The sequence below is a fragment of the Rhea pennata genome, chromosome 1, assembly GCF_028389875.1.
Source record: "Rhea pennata isolate bPtePen1 chromosome 1, bPtePen1.pri, whole genome shotgun sequence".
Lineage (NCBI taxonomy): Eukaryota > Metazoa > Chordata > Aves > Rheiformes > Rheidae > Rhea > Rhea pennata.
Genome location: NC_084663.1, coordinates 86,104,383 through 86,119,754, shown reverse-complemented (window position 1 = coordinate 86,119,754; position 15,372 = coordinate 86,104,383). Strand labels below are relative to the sequence as shown.

Genomic DNA, 15,372 nt, shown 5'->3' with positions numbered 1-15,372 from the left:
GCCGCCGCCGCAGCCAGGGCGTGGGCCGGGCTGGGCCGGCGCTGTCCAGCTGCCCTCAGCGCGCCGCGGCCGGTGCCGCCATGGGCAGCCCTCGGCCCCGCGCCTCCGTCCTGCTCCCCCTCCTCTGCCTCTGTGCCCTGCCGCTCGGCGGCTCCTCCAACAAAGGTGAGCGGCGGCGCCGGGCAGAGTCCCCGGTCGGGGCCGGGGTTGCAGCACTGCGCTCCGGTGGGACCATCCGGCCGCCCTTCGCGGCGGGGGCTGCGGGGCAGCTGTCAGCGGCAGCTCATCCATCCGCCTCCCGCGACCGCGGTGTGCAGCACGCGCTGTCAGTCGCCTGCATCTGTCACATTTCAGTCTCCGCTGGCTCCCAGCACCTCGGGCTTTCTGTGCCGTTTCAGGCACTCTCATCTTATCCCTCTCTTTCTTCAGCTACTCACTCCATCTGTCTCTTTCCACTCTTTTCTGCATCTTTTCTGCCAGTGTTCCCTCTTCCGTCTCCCTTTCCTCAACCACTTGTCTTGCTTTTGTTTCAGTTCTTGCTCTGTGGGTTTAGCTTTCCCTCCCTTCCTTAGCATGCTGAGAGATAATGTGTTGCTTTTCCACAGATCCCTTCAGTTTTCCAAAACCCACCCCCCACATCCATCTTTCACGCATCTGAGATCTGCCTATGGGAATTATTATACGGTTATGCGTTAACTATGCAAGTTGCTTACATAAAACTGTATTTTATGTACTAAACAATAAAAAAACCCCTAATGCTACCACTCTAACGTTCTGAATGCAGATGTTCTCTGAACACACAGAGTGATGGAGAAAGAGGTAGGTTCCCAGTTCTGTGGCTGTAGGCACAGACACAAGAGAGCCGTTCTAGGGGAGGCAGTGAGACAATCGGACAGAGCAGGGGACTCTGAAAACGTGCAAGGCGCTTGAGGGTTATCAAGGAATGTGACATTTTAAGGTGCTTTCTGGCTTCAGCAGAGGCAGGGCTAGTTCCGGCTGCAGACAGCAGGTCACAGAGCACTGTGTATGCTGATATTGGCAGGGGTATTTATTTGTATTACTTTAGTGCTGAGGGGCCCAGCTGCAAGGCAAGGCCCCTTATGCTCTTTTTTTTCTTTCCTTTGTGAGTTTGCAGTCTATGAAACATCTGTCTGTCTGTGGCAAATGATGTTAGTCATCTAAGAGCTTTCCTGAAGGTGGTAGAAGCCTATTTTTCTAATCCCCAGGAACTCTCTTCCCAAGAAACCAGGCTGGTGATTCCCAAGTTGCAAGTGGATGCAGCAAAGGTTTTATCCCTCTACCACCAGCTTGTTACCTCAGCAACAGGGCATTTTTGGCATTTGCAGCTACGGATTCCCACCTCAGTGGCATAGTGCATAGACTAGAGCCATCACAGAGAGGAATCTGGCAGGGGCAGTAAAGGAGTGGGGGGAAACGTGGGCATTTGCACACAGGAAGAATTCTGCCTGCGTGCTGAGCAGAATGGATGTTTCTCTGGGTTTCCTATGCAATGCTTTATAATCTTGATCAATATGGCGAGAGAGAAATCCAAACCTCCAGCCTTCCTTGTTATGCCAGACTGGCTCTGCTGGCTCTGTCCTGCTGGTACATCCCTGTTCTGACCTGTAGTCCTGCCCGCTGACCCACCATGCTGCTGCAGCAACCTCTCTTGGTCTTGATTTGTAGAAGTAATCATGCCTGAGTTTGTAATGGATGCTGTTCCTTTTGAGTCAATACTTAACCCCATTCTCAGTACGGTGCTGTAGGGTACTTTGCTGCAGAGAAGGGATTCACATATTGGAAGTAGTGCCCTTGAGGGGAAAGGCTCTGTATTTTATTCTCCACCCACTCTGAGCCATGCTGTGCTCAAAGAATTGCCTGGTTGTAATAAATCTTGGTCTCCATGGGGTGGGAGAGTGGGGGATTATCTGGGAATGAGGGTTGTAACTAGGCCATGTACTATAATCTCTGAGGCCCATTTGGCAGGGAGTGGGCATGGGGGAGGAGGGGAGTTAATTTGTAATGATTTTTCTTCTCTCTTCCCTCCCTTCCCCCCACCCCTTTATTTCTCCCTTTTCCTTTCCCAGAGCCTGTGTAATAAAGATTAATTTGCTATTTCTGGGCCTGTGACATTTTTTGGAGCCTCCTGCTGGTTGCTGCCTCCATGCCAAACCTGGCTGGGCTCCAGCCAACAGGATAAGCAAGGAGGGGCCAAGGGAATATGGTGCTCATCATGGAGTAAGGAAGAAAGGAGCAAGAGACTCTGAAACTAGATTGTTATGTGTATAGGAAGACTGACTGGGAGTGGGTCTGGGCCCACTCTCCTTAGCCCTGAGAATTCAAGGCAGGAGTGTTAATGGCTGCACAGAACAGTTGTCCCCTGGGGACACTCCAGGAGAAGATATATCCTGGTTCCTTAACTATGGCTTCAGTGAGCTAAAGGATTTAGCATTTGGAATCTGACCTCAGAACCAGGCTACTTCTGTCTCTTGTTTTTTTTTTTAAAAATCTCTTCAGCCTTCCTGAGCCCCAAAATGCCTCTGCACACATGTCTAACAAGATAGTAATGAGGAGACCAGAAGGAACACAGTATTTCTGATAAGGTCTCCCAAGAACGAGGTAGGATAGAACTAAAGAAAGATAACTGTTTCCTCCCAACTTATTTTTAGACTTCTTTATTGTCAGTAAAGAGGGTGGGAAGGGGTGATTGTCACCTGCTGGTAGATGATATTCTGCTCTTTCTCTACTAAATCTGTCATCTGTGGTTAACACATTCCTGTGCTCCATCCCTTCCCCCAAATCCATCTCAGCAAATAAGCACAAGCCCTGGATTGAAGCCGAGTATCAGGGCATCGTCATGGAGAATGATAACACAGTCCTGCTCAATCCACCACTATTTGCACTGGACAAAGATGCTCCACTACGCTATGCAGGTAGGTGGGTAACAGCTTTGGGTAGGGTGGGAGGCAGGAGGAGACGGAGACAGGGTCAAATATAACCCTGTGCCAGATTCTAAGTCTGTTCAAGAATGACCACCTCCAAACCTTATTCTGGAGGAGCTCCCCAGGGAAGTCTAAAGACAGTTTTGGCTCTACCTTGATTTAGGATCCTGTGAGCTGTTTCCATGTGGGAGAGAAATGAGGATGGAGCCAGCTACTTTTTGACACAGTTCTGCTATTTACAAAGATCACATGCACAGTCCTGTTTCTGTGAGTGGTGAGGAAAGCTGGTAGGTCACACTTTATTTGCAGGTGAACACAATTTCACAGTGAACACAGATCTCTGAAAATTCAGACAATGCTGCTCTGAGACTTTTTTGTTTTCCTGGTGCTTGCTTAGGCTGCGCCTGGAGCTTTCTCATGCCTTCTCTCTCAGCTTTGAGAAAGAAAAGGTTATGCCTGAAAGCTGAACTTTAGGATTTAGGTGACCCATCTGTAATTCTCTGAAGGACTGTGCACATCCTGTGTGGAGGTAGATGAGACACCAGGGATTTGCATGCTTTGGCTGTCTATCTGCAATAAATAGCCTATTTGGCCTCCCTGGAGATGAGGAGGAAGGGAGAGGAGAAATAACGATTGCAGGAGGTGCCCCCAGTGCTGTGACTATACAACCTTAATAGAGCTAGTTTGAGCCTTGTAACCTCTAGTCTTTGCTGATGCTGGTTGTCTCCTTGCTGTGGGAATAGTCTCCAGTAGAGGGCAATCTATACCATAAATGGCTGCAAGAGGTGGTAGAAGGAACTCCTCGGGAACCAGAAATTGCACCAAACTGAGTGAGGGAGAAAGGAAACTGTCAGTTACAAAGGAAGAAAATACAGGAGGCGAAGGGACATACTGCAAGGATGCAGGTGCACAACGAAAGGAAAACAGGGAGAAGGGTTGCAAGGAAAGGAAAATCACTGCTCTCCTCAAGCCTTTCCTTTCTCCCCTTCTTCTTTCCCCCTGTGGGTACCAGGTGAAATCTGTGGCTTCCGGATCCACGGGGCAGGGGTGCCCTTTGAAGCTGTGATCTTGGACAAAGCTACAGGTGAGGGGCTGATCCGGGCTAAGGAACCAGTGGATTGTGAAGCACGTAAGGAACACACATTCACCATCCAGGCTTATGACTGTGGAGAGGGACCTGATGGGGCCAATACCAAGAAATCACACAAGTAAGTCCATGTGGTGCATACTGCATATTACAAAATGCAGTCTGTCACTGAAGCAGAAATGAAAAATGCTGTGGGAGCTCCTACTGTAGCCAAAAGGATTTTTCTCTAGCCTTGATCTCATAACATGTTAATAATACCCAGAGAGAAATGTGATGGTCCTGTTTGCTGACTCTGTGAGCCACGTGAGTGAATACAAAAGAAATGAGGAGTGTTTGACAGTTGTGCCTAAGGGTAGTATCTTATGCTGCTGCATATGCAGGAGGTCCGGATTATATTTTCAGTCCTTTTACTCTTTCTCAGGGTTTGAAAACCTTTGTCCATACTCCTATGGACCAACACTACTGTGCTGAAACCCAGGTCCCTTTCTTTGTCCTTGCCTTCGATGGCTGGAACTAGAACTAGTGCACTTCAGAGGCACTGATTTGCAGGGAAGTTTAGGTGGTGTTTGGTTCCTCATCAACCAATAAATTCTTACGTTTCTCTGCATCAGGGCTACAGTGCATGTTCGAGTAAATGATGTGAATGAGTTTGCTCCTGTCTTTGTGGAGAAGTTGTATCGTGTGGCAGTGACTGAGGGAAAACTATATGATCGCATCTTGCGTGTGGAGGCCATTGATGGAGACTGCTCGCCACAGTACAGCCAGATCTGCTACTATGAGATCCTGACCCCTAACATTCCCTTTCTGATTGACAACGATGGTAAGAATCTGAACTGACCATGACCATGTCACACTCCCTTTCTGCCTTGTTCTCTCTCTGCCTGTCCCATTTGTTGGCAGATGTCTGCTATATGAACTGTGATTCTCCTAGCATTCCTATCCGTCTGTTTCTATTCTATCCTTGTGCAGAAATGCAGCACCATTTTGTGGGATGCTGTAGCATGTTACAGAGTGGCACTCCTTTTTTGTTGTTTTTGTAGTTGATCAAAAGTAAGAGCAGTTTCTAGAAGGATCATCTTTGAGGAAGCTGTCTTTCTTCTCCCTTGACCTCTTTGTTTTGCTTACCAGGGAACATTGAGAACACAGAGAAGCTGCAGTACAGTGGAGAACGTCTCTACAAATTCACAGTAACAGCCTACGATTGTGGAAAGAAGCGGGCTTCTGATGATGCTGAAGTGGAAATCCAGGTGAAACCCACCTGCAAGCCCAGCTGGCAGGGTATGAAACCTCCGGATAGAGTTTGGTCTTCCCTTTGCTTATGCTGAACTGCTTAGACCTACTGATTGGGAATGTTTATATATACCTCTATAAATATGTGTGCACATACACATAAATCCTGGCACCAACCCATCAGTCTCATCTAAGGTCACTGTATTGCAAAACTACCAGAAGGCAATTCTAACATGGGGAGATCATTCCTTGTATTACTGGGAACTTCTGTGCATTTGATAAGGCCCATAGACTGCATTCAGTATAGATCGATTTCTTTGGTCTATTCATCTTGAGAGTCTTTGGCTTTTCCAGAGGTGGTGTGTGCTCACACGTTAAGCTAAGTCAATAGAATTAAGGTGAAATCAACAGATAAATGTCTGCTTTGCCTGATAATAGAGGTTAAAAATCCAAGAGGCTAGCTGTAGAAGATGAGTATTTTGACTTTGTGCTTCTAAGAATTCCCCCCTTGCAGTGACCCCAGGCAGGTAAGGTTGAATGGGCTGATTTTTTCAATTCAGAAAGGGCCAAAAATCTTTGGTTTTGGCCTAGCCCATAGACGTTGTTTATGCGAACCAAATGTTCTGACCGTAGGTCCTTGGCAGGACATAACTCCTCTTTTTCTCTCACTCTCCTTTGTCAGGCTGGAACAAGAGGATTGAGTACACACCTGGTGCAGGCAGCCTTGCGCTCTTTCCCAGCATTCACCTGGAGACCTGCGATGAGCCCCTGTGGAACATCCAGGCCACGGTGGAGCTGCAGACAAACCACGTGGCTAAGGGCTGTGATCGGGATAACTACTCTGAGAAGTCACTACGCAAACTCTGTGGTGAATGATTCTTTCCTGAGCCAAGCGCAGCTCTGACAAAGCACCCTGCCCTTTCCCCTAAAGGGAGGCACAGTAATACCCCTGTACTTCACACAGGAGAGCTGCTGAGACACAATCCTCATATCTGCTGTGGTCAGCAGCGCCATGAGGTTACCTAGCTCATGAGCTGCACTGAGGACAATGAGACACTGTCTATATTACTAAGGGACTCCCAATGCTCTCCATGCTGGGAAGCTGGAGATTTCTGTTCGCTGTCTCATTAGGCAGAGTCTGTGGGACTTTCAGCACAAACGGAAAGTCACCATCCCACTCCACATGTGACTCATAAGCTCCTCTCTCTGTGCTCTGGGAAGTTACAGTGGGCCCTCCAGCACCCTCTTCTTCTGAGCCCAAGTTCCCAGGCTCCTCAGTCTCCTGTTATGACATTTCTGACTATTTTCTTCTTGGTAGGTGCTGCCTCAGGAGAGATTGACCTGTTGCCTGTGCCTAGCCCCACAGCAAACTGGACTGCACGTCTCTCAGTGCACTACAGCCAGGATAGCAGCCTCATCTACTGGTTCAATGGCAGCCAGGCTGCCCAGGTGCCTGTGGTGAATGGGCTGAATGCCCATGAGGGTCTGAGTGACCACTTCACCCTGTCTGTATGGATGAAACATGCTGTGATGCCTAGCAAAGGCAGGAGGGAAGAGGAGACAGTGATCTGCAGTACAGTGCAAAGTGGTGAGACACTTTTCCTAGGGAGCTGACACTTCTGCCCACTTCTAACATGTTAGAAGGGATTGCCCTTTCAGGTGGAAATTTCTTTATTCTGGAATGGGACCTGGGAAGGGGTCTATCCTTAGGAACAGACCTTCTCCAGCCTACCAGTTGCTATTACATTTTTGGGGAACAGTCAAGCCGACTGTGAACACATGGTGCTGAGTGCCAATCATGTAGGCTGGCATGTGTTTCTGGGCTCTGGCTAGTGACACTGCTTCAAAGAGTGATATGTAACTCCCTGCACTTGCCCCCTTGCAGAGGATGGCTACTCACATTACTCTCTGGCTGTACATGGCTGCCGAATTGCTTTCCTATACTGGCCATTGCTGGAGAGTGCAAGGCCTGTGAAGTTCCTCTGGAAGTTGGAGCAGGTGAGGAAGTGTTTACTTTCTCTTTTTGTTTTTTCTCCTTCTTATTCTTGCTGATCCCTCCTTCTACTGTTTGCTATAGGTCTGTGATGATGAATGGCACCATTACGCCCTCAACCTTGAGTTCCCCACTGTCACACTTTATGTGGATGGCGTCTCTTATGACCCTGCTCTCATCCATGACAATGGCCTCATTCATCCCCCACGGCAGGAGCCCTCCCTCATGATTGGAGCCTGCTGGACTGGTGAGTGCCCACTCTTTGACCTATGCTATTCTCATAACGGAAGTGGAGGGAGAGCCAGAAGAGGTGGAAGAAACACTGCCTAATACTAAATGATGCAAACAATATTGCAGCTGTCTCAGCTTGGCATCAAAACCAGTGTGGCTCCTCTCCTCATGGGCCAAACCAGGAGGTTCATGGTAACAATAGCTCAGGAACAAGTGTCAGTGGCAGCTTTCATGGGCAGCAGCAGTAGAACATGCAGGAGGATAACCAGCTTTCAGGCAAAGGAGAGATGAAATGACCTCACTGAAGCTCTGGTCTTTTTACCAAAACTCACCAGAGGGCAGGCAGTACTGTTTATGCTGTTGATTGCGTTGTTGAGGATTCGTGTGCCTTTAAGGTCTACATGGAGAAGTCACAAATCATTCTGCCCAGAAGATGAGACAGTGGACAAAGACCAGGTTAGGAACTTAGTTAAACCACTAACAGATTAAAACCAGTGCTGTGGAGATGAAAGGCTGCCTTTCCCAGGTCTTTCAGTTCTCCTACAAGAATGGAGCAGGACAAAAACCAAAGAAATTTGTCTGCTGCTTGTCATCACTCCAGCAGATACTGTCAGCTGGTCAGACCTTTCCTATAGTCCTGCTTCTGCCTAGTCAGGGATATTAATCAGGTTGGGACACTCTTGAACCATCTGAGTTTCAAAGAGTGACAAAAGTGGCTTTGTTGAGAACATGGCTAGGATCAGTGATAAATGAAAATCACTTAATTCCTGGAAAAGGTATCACTGTGAAAGGAGGAAAAAAACCACACTTTATTTCTTTTATCAGTAACTCATCCTATAGTCTCACCAACCCTTTCATGAGAGAGACCATGCCATCTCTCTTCCAGGATGTACTGTCTGCAGGGTGGAAGGGTGCACTGTGTAACATATGACTCCAGAGCTGTTCTTTTGCAATAAATGATACCAGAGCTTGCTTGGCCCTGAGTCTACCCTCTTTCAAGGCCTAATTGCTTGTCTGAATGTTCTCCTTTTGTAGAGGAGGAAAACAAAGAGAAAAACAGAGGAAATGAGAACTCTACCGATACTGTACAAGGTAGAGTAAAGAAACAAGGTAGCTCTCTTTCTCTCTTCACCATGCATGACTGTCACTTCTTGCATCGTGCCTTTCTCATACAATTCCCCTGCCCTGGCCCTGTCCTGCCACCTCCCACTGTCTTGGGAGGAAAACCCTTATTATCTGACAGACTGCTCCTAGATGCCTTGATCTCTGTGGAGCATGAGAAGGCCAATGGCAGGACTGCAGCCTGCTTTGAGAGACTGAATATGTTTTTCATGTGGAGAAATAGAACAGTCCTCATGCCTCGTCATTGAAGTTGGTCTCTGAAGAACACAGCAGCTATTAGAGACATCAGGAGATGTCACCTCATCCCTAACTGTCTATAGAGCATATCATTTTTTTTTAAAAGCCCTCACAGAAACTAGAGTGAGAAGGGAAGGAGAAATTGTTTCCATCTGGCATTCAGTGGTTTGGCAGAAACTTCTGTACATTACCCACTATTCACTGCCCTAGTCTTTCTGTCAGTCTGTTTTTCTCACTCTTCCTCCTGTCTGGAATTTCAAGAATTGTCATCTCCTAACTTTAAAAACCCCTGTCTTTGTTGTCCTTGTTCTTCCCTGTCCCATGTACCCTTCTGTTTCTCTCTCTCTCCTTTAACATTTATATGACCCTCACTGTTGCTTTTGTCTTTTCTCTCTTCCTCTCCCTGTCTCACACCATTGTCCTCCCATGTTGCTCTCAGGAGATCCTCTGCCGATACACCACTACTTTCATGGTTACTTGGCTGGCTTCACTGTGCGGCCTGGCAGCTTGGAAAGCCGGGAGGTTATTGAATGCCTCTATGCCTGCCGTGAGGGGCTTGATTACAGTGACTTCGACAGTCTGGGCAAAGGGATGAAGGTATGCCCATCTTCCCAGCCTGCATGGGTCTCCTCCACTTTCCTCCCTGCTTTACTTCCTAGGACTTTGCCTGCTTCTCCACCTCAGACAGCTCCCTGCCTTTCTCCTTTGCATTTCTCTTAACCTGGGCTCTTGGTGTTTGCCAAAGACTCCTGAGTATTTTCTTCTCTTCCTCCTGTAGGTTCATGTGAACCCCTCTCAGTCCATGCTCACCTTGGAGGGTGATGATGTGGAAACCTTCAACCATGCAATCCAGCACGTGGCTTACCTGAATTCACTGCGCTTTGCTACCCCTGGAGTCCGGCCGCTCAGGCTCACAACTACTGTCAAGTGAGTGGACAAAGCAGCACCTCTGGCTAAGCTCAGTAGGAAGATTACCTTTCTCTTGGCTAAAATTGCACTCCCACACCTTTTACTGTAACTCTGATTGATGCTCCTGCATAGTTAAGAGTCTTCGTAGAAAATAAGCATTAAAATATCCAGATGCTTGCCTGGAATCCATTCAGGTGTAGCAGAACTTCTGCTTTTGCTCATGATGTTCCAGGCATGTGGGCTGGTTTTAATTTTTCTCTATGGTGTGTGGATATCAGCAAGTCACCTGAAATACAGTGATGTGATTCCCAGCACATCTCTCTGTCTTGCACAGCAGGCCATAGGGAAGCTTTTGGAAGACTGTCAGGGAAAAATATTCCCTTCATTGGCAGTAATGGGCAGGAGATGCTCTTTGCCAATGGTGTGGGTAGAATCTAGGGCCAACTAGTGCGTTCTCCTTCTGTCCTTCAGGTGTTTCAGTGAAGAGTCCTGTGTCTCCATCCCTGATGTGGAAGGCTATGTTGTGGTGCTACAGCCTGATGCCCCCCAGATACTGTTGAGTGGCAATGCCCGCTTTGCTCACCCTGCATCAGACTTCGAAGCACCTGATGGGGTTCCCCTGTTCCCCAACCTCCAGATCACCTGCTCTGTTTCTCACCAGGTGGAGGCCAAGAAGGATGAGAGTTGGCATGGTACCGGTGAGTGGAGAGGTATAGGACACACCAGAAAGATATGCAAGTGATGCTGTTCTGCATAGGAAGTAGAGCCCCTCATGACGTCCGGAACAGGAGAGAGCTTACAAATATAGAAGAAAAACGCATTGTCTGTAAATATGTAGGGTAATCGGTTCTTATCCCTTTCTGCTCCTCCCGGTACTTTTTCCATCCTCTCAGTTCCTTGCCACACTCCCTCCTCTTTCTTTCCCAGGCTGCTGCTTCCTAATCCCTTTCACATTTTACCTACATTCCTTACTGAATCTAACACTGGATGTTATTCCTCTTCTCTTCTCCACTCCTGCACTTCCTCAGTGTCCTTCTCCTACTGTCTCTCCTACTTCCCATATTTCTTTATCCTCTAGACTTCTCCTGCCCTACTTATTCTTATAAATTCTCCAGTTTGTTTCCTCACACCCTAAAATACGTAGTCTCTCAATTTCCCTCCATTATACTCAGATTCCTTCTCTGCATGCTATGTTCCACATGACATTTCACCTCTTTTGTCTCTCTTCTGCTAATCAGATTCTTTGCTCATAGTTTTGTGTTTAATAGCTAGAGATATGATTACCTTTCCTGAAGATGCTCTGGATGTCCTCTGTTTGCTTCAGTTAGTTGTTAGTAGATCTCTTTTCTGGGGCCAGCTTTGCCTTTGCCTCTGAATATCACTGGGGGATATATACAATGATGAATATCATTGGGACAGATTGGTCTTAGCCCTGCTGAAAGCAACTAGTCATTGAAAGTGATTGCCGTTTTGAGTAAGAGAGGATCTCAAACATGGTTACCAGAAGTTATGAGATACGGGAAAGCTTTCAAAAGCATTCCGTATCTGGGAATGTGTGATACAGTTGTTGCTAATTTGCACATTGCCATCACCAACAGAGTCCTTATCGCCAAGATGTATTGTCATGAACCAGTCCCATAATGGTATGTTGTTCCAAAACAGTGACTTTATTATGTGCATAAATAATATCATTAGAAACCGGGGGACTCCTCCAACAAATTATTAGACTTAACAGTGATTTTACTCAAGATCAGTGCGAGCAGAGAAAGAGAAGTTATTATCTATTATGTGGGCACCTCTAAGTAAGTGGGACCATTATGAGTAACTTCTGCCTTGATTCATGTCTTGTCTGGCTTTCTGGCCCTGTCTTCTTTCCTTTCAGTGACAGACACACGAATGTCAGATGAGATTGTGCACAACTTGGATGGCTGTGAGATCTCACTGGTAGGAGATGACTTGGATCCAGAGAGGGAATGTCTGCTGCTAGATGGGGCATCCTTGCAACAGCGGGGCCTCGAGCTTGTTAACACCTCTGCCTACCTCACCATCACAGGTATGTCTTCTCCTTGGCCACAGTTGTCTTTTTATGCCTCTTTCACTGCCTGTAAGACATTGCTGGGAGAAGCGCTTAACCTAGTGTAATAGATGTTCTTGTACTTTGCAAGATTTTGAGAGGTAAGCGTTTTCTGAACTACTGGCTTTTGATGTCCCAGACCATTTCCTTGCAGAGATGGTTCCTTCTCCAACACACAGTGCTAGGGCACAGTGTCTGAGCTCTGACTCAGCTTTGCATCACTCCTCCTGACTTTCTCACGTTGCCCTTGAGGCAATGTTCTCAGATGCCAGTAGCACTGGTGCAATACTTGTGCCCTCTCCAGAACTTAACAGGACTGTTGCTCTAGATCTTTCCTTCCCTTTGATGTGTTTTAGCAATGCAAAAAAGGATTTCATTAGATCCTTTGCAGCTGGTTCCAAAACTGCTCCCTTCCATGAACCCAGCATTGCCTTAGATTTCTGTATAGCTCTTAGACTCTACAGGGCTATGATGCTAGATAAGAGAAGCAGGAGCTTTCTCATCCTACAGCAGTTCTCTCTTCTTGGTCTCAGGGGTGGAGAGCATTGCTGTATATGAGGAGATACTACGCCAGGTTTCATACCACATCAGCCACGGTGCTGCTCTTTTTGAAAGGAAATTTCACTTGTCCTGCACTGAGATGAATGGACGCTACTCCAGCAATGAATTTGCTGTTGAGGTACAAGATTAATACATGTACATACAGTTGCTTCTGCATGCATGGAGAGGAAATGGTGCATAAGAATGCACAGCAATGTTGGTGGGATCATAAGGAACATAGGGCTAAGTCTCACTCTCCCTTACTCTGATTTTTCTGCAGGTGAATGTTCTCCACAATATGAACCAAGCTGCTCATCCTAACCATATTCTGAGTTCCCAGCTGTTCATGCACCAAGGCCATCACTTACCCCCAGAACTATCTGGGCACAGTTTGGCAAGCACCCATAGTGACTCTAGTATGTAACTCTGTCTTTTGGTTTTATTTCATTGGATCACAATGTTCATTTTCTGATAGCCTGGTAGCATCTATAGTGCAGAGTTCTGTTCAGGCTCCCTACTCTCAACTTACTGAGTTTTAATTATACTGTCCCATCTTGCTCTTCATGAGCAAATGGACTGCAGTCTAGATCAAATTGTGTTTTAGAGCTTGGTGTGACAGTTGTTCCTCTTTGTTGTGTTGCTTCTCTGATCTGCATAGAAGTTGTCTGAAACCTACATCTGCAAAGGTTTAAAAAGAGCAGCCATGAGCTAGTGCTATTCCATTTGTGCATCTTGCAAATGTGCTATGCAGGGCTGGGTAATGTGATTTCAGACAGCAGTGAAGAGAAAGAGAATCAAGGCTGGCACTGCTCTAAGAGGAAATACAACTAAGTGGCAATCAGTAAGGTGAAAAAATACAGGAGGACAAGAGGCTAAGAGGAAGATTTTTGCCCACCGAACAGAGAGCGAAATGAGGACTGAATCCCAGACCAGAGATTAAATATTTGGTTTGACCTCACAGCTCTGTGCACAAGCATGAAAGCAGCCTAATTGGTTCTTCCTAGGCTGTGAAAGCTCAAGGTCTGTTACAGAGGACCCTATGTCATTTTTGGTCTCCTCCTATAGGGAGCATGGATGCTTTCCCTTTGGTTCTAGCTTCTTGCAGCAACTGATTCAAAACTAGTCCAAACTTCAACTGAAACTGAACAACTGCAGGGACCGCCTATGTGCTGGGAAAGCACAAAAGATCTGCCTTTGCCACTCCCTTCCCCAGCTCTTCCAGAATGCAGGAGAAGCAGCTAGGAAAAGTTGTCCCTTGCTGTACAGAACCACACAAAACTAATCCAAGAAGAGCCTAGATAGGTTGTCCAGGAAAGATGATTTGGGAGAGAATCAGGGCTCAACCTAGAAACCTAAAGGGTTGGGCTAAGGCTCTTAGATGAATTTGAAGTCTTCTCCTGTGGAGAAGCTACACTTGTACCGTGACATTAAATTAGAAGACCATCAAAACCCTCATCTCTGCCCTGTATGCAAAGCACACTTCTCTGAACTTCCTTTCTTCTCTACTGCTTAAATAGAAATCACCCCCTCATGTTTCTACCTCCCAAGGGTAGGATACAAATGACTACTATGTGACAAATTCTGGTTACCTCAGTAAGTGAAGACATGCAGAGCCCACAGGCAAGACCTGATGTTAGAAGACCTGAACATCCTGGGAAACTGTGCAAGCATTGAGTGAGGATGCAGCAGCAGAAGGCAGGAATTGCCTGTGCCCAAGAGAGTGGAAGAGTCAGGACATGATCCTGCCTAAGCTAAGAATGCAAGCTTTGCCCAGAAACCTGGTTTCTATGGGTTAGGTGTGAGTCTGGTTGAAAATATAGTTTACGTAACAGATTCTGACCACTCCTTGTCCTTTTCTCCCTCCACAGTGGTCCCCAGTGCAGCCACTATCATCATTGTGGTGTGTGTGGGCTTCCTAGCACTCATGGTGATCCTTGGCATCCTGCGCATCCACTCACTTCACCGCCGGGAAGCAGTACAAGAGGTCCATGGGGCTGCTATGAGGGGGCACACAGGCACCAGCAGTAAAGACAGTGACATGTTCTGGGATGACTCAGCCCTCACCATCATAGTCAACCCTATGGAGGTGAGAAGCAGTCACAGTAGGTTGGGCTGGGGGGCACCTGAGTTGCCAGGTCTTTTGTCTCACTCCATGTCTCATCTCCCCAGTCCTACCAGAGCTGCCAGGAGAGGGCAGCAGAAAGCAGCAAGGGCAGAGCTAGTGAAGGCATGGAAGATGATGACAGCAGTGACTCAGAGACACCAGACTCCCCAGACAGCAACGATGTGGATGACCGACAAGTCATGGGCAAAAGAGATGGCTCTCACCACTACCAGGAGCTTTAAAACATCATTCCAATGGATCCCCACACCATACGGCTGGAAGGAGGGGGTGTCTTATTTTAATCTTCTCCTTCCCCTGCCTTGTACACATACTCTTCTCTCTCATTTCTGCCATCCATGTTCCTCCTTCTTCTGTCATTCTCATTGTGGACATTCCCCACATTACTGATCTCCCCCCAACCTCTACCCCCAAAAATCTGGCTCTCTAAAAACACGTATTAGAGCACTTGCACCTGATAGTGGCACACTTCAAACTATGAGGAAGGAGGAGGGGCATGGAAAGAATAGCAAATTGGAAGAAGAGCCAGCCATAGAGCTCAGAGTGGGGGTTCTCACTACCCTTCCCCCTTTCCCAGATATTATATATATATATATTGTATATTTTTTCAATGTTGTCATTTGAGGTTTATTCTTGTTTCATGCAAAAACCAAAACACTGCAGCTTGTGTCGCTTTGTAAAGTTGTTGATAATCCTAGACTAAATGAATGAAGGAAAGAAGGATGAGGAAAGGAAATGGATTTTAAAATAAATGGATTTAAAATAAAATGTTCAGGGCTTCTGTGGTTTTTCCACTATGAGTGGGGAAAAAAGAGCCAGCATAGTTTTTTATGTGTAAGACTGGAGATTGTCCAGCCCATATATTTACTTAAATAATTGCCATAT

General features: G+C 46.9%; 1 protein-coding gene across 2 annotated transcripts; it reads left to right on the top strand.

The window, feature by feature from the left end:
* The first annotated feature begins 23 nt into the window (after positions 1-23).
* CLSTN3 (calsyntenin 3) lies at positions 24-15,255 on the top strand. 2 transcript variants are annotated; one of them, XM_062594089.1, is made up of 18 exons: positions 24-165; positions 2,811-2,933; positions 3,955-4,150; positions 4,641-4,849; positions 5,158-5,307; positions 5,942-6,127; positions 6,578-6,847; positions 7,145-7,257; positions 7,337-7,499; positions 8,519-8,575; positions 9,282-9,439; positions 9,621-9,769; positions 10,223-10,449; positions 11,634-11,804; positions 12,359-12,504; positions 12,646-12,781; positions 14,234-14,451; positions 14,535-15,255. In XM_062594089.1, the coding sequence occupies exons 1-18, from the start codon at positions 81-83 to the stop codon at positions 14,709-14,711; spliced, it is 2,934 nt and encodes a 977-aa protein (XP_062450073.1). In that variant the 5' UTR covers positions 24-80; the 3' UTR covers positions 14,712-15,255. The 2 variants fall into 2 exon arrangements, with proteins under 2 accessions (XP_062450073.1, XP_062450065.1); XM_062594081.1 differs by having other exon boundaries at positions 8,519-8,593.
* Positions 15,256-15,372: the final 117 nt, after the last annotated feature.

Excerpts from the sequence above, each read along its gene's own strand:
- CLSTN3 (XM_062594081.1), top strand. The coding sequence starts at position 81 with ATGGGCAGCCCTCGGCCCCGCGCCTCCGTCCTGCTCCCCCTCCTCTGC. Across the intron at positions 166-2,810 it reads CGGCGGCTCCTCCAACAAAG|CAAATAAGCACAAGCCCTGG; the intron begins GTGAGCGGCGGC and ends AATCCATCTCAG. Across the intron at positions 4,151-4,640 it reads AATACCAAGAAATCACACAA|GGCTACAGTGCATGTTCGAG; the intron begins GTAAGTCCATGT and ends TCTCTGCATCAG.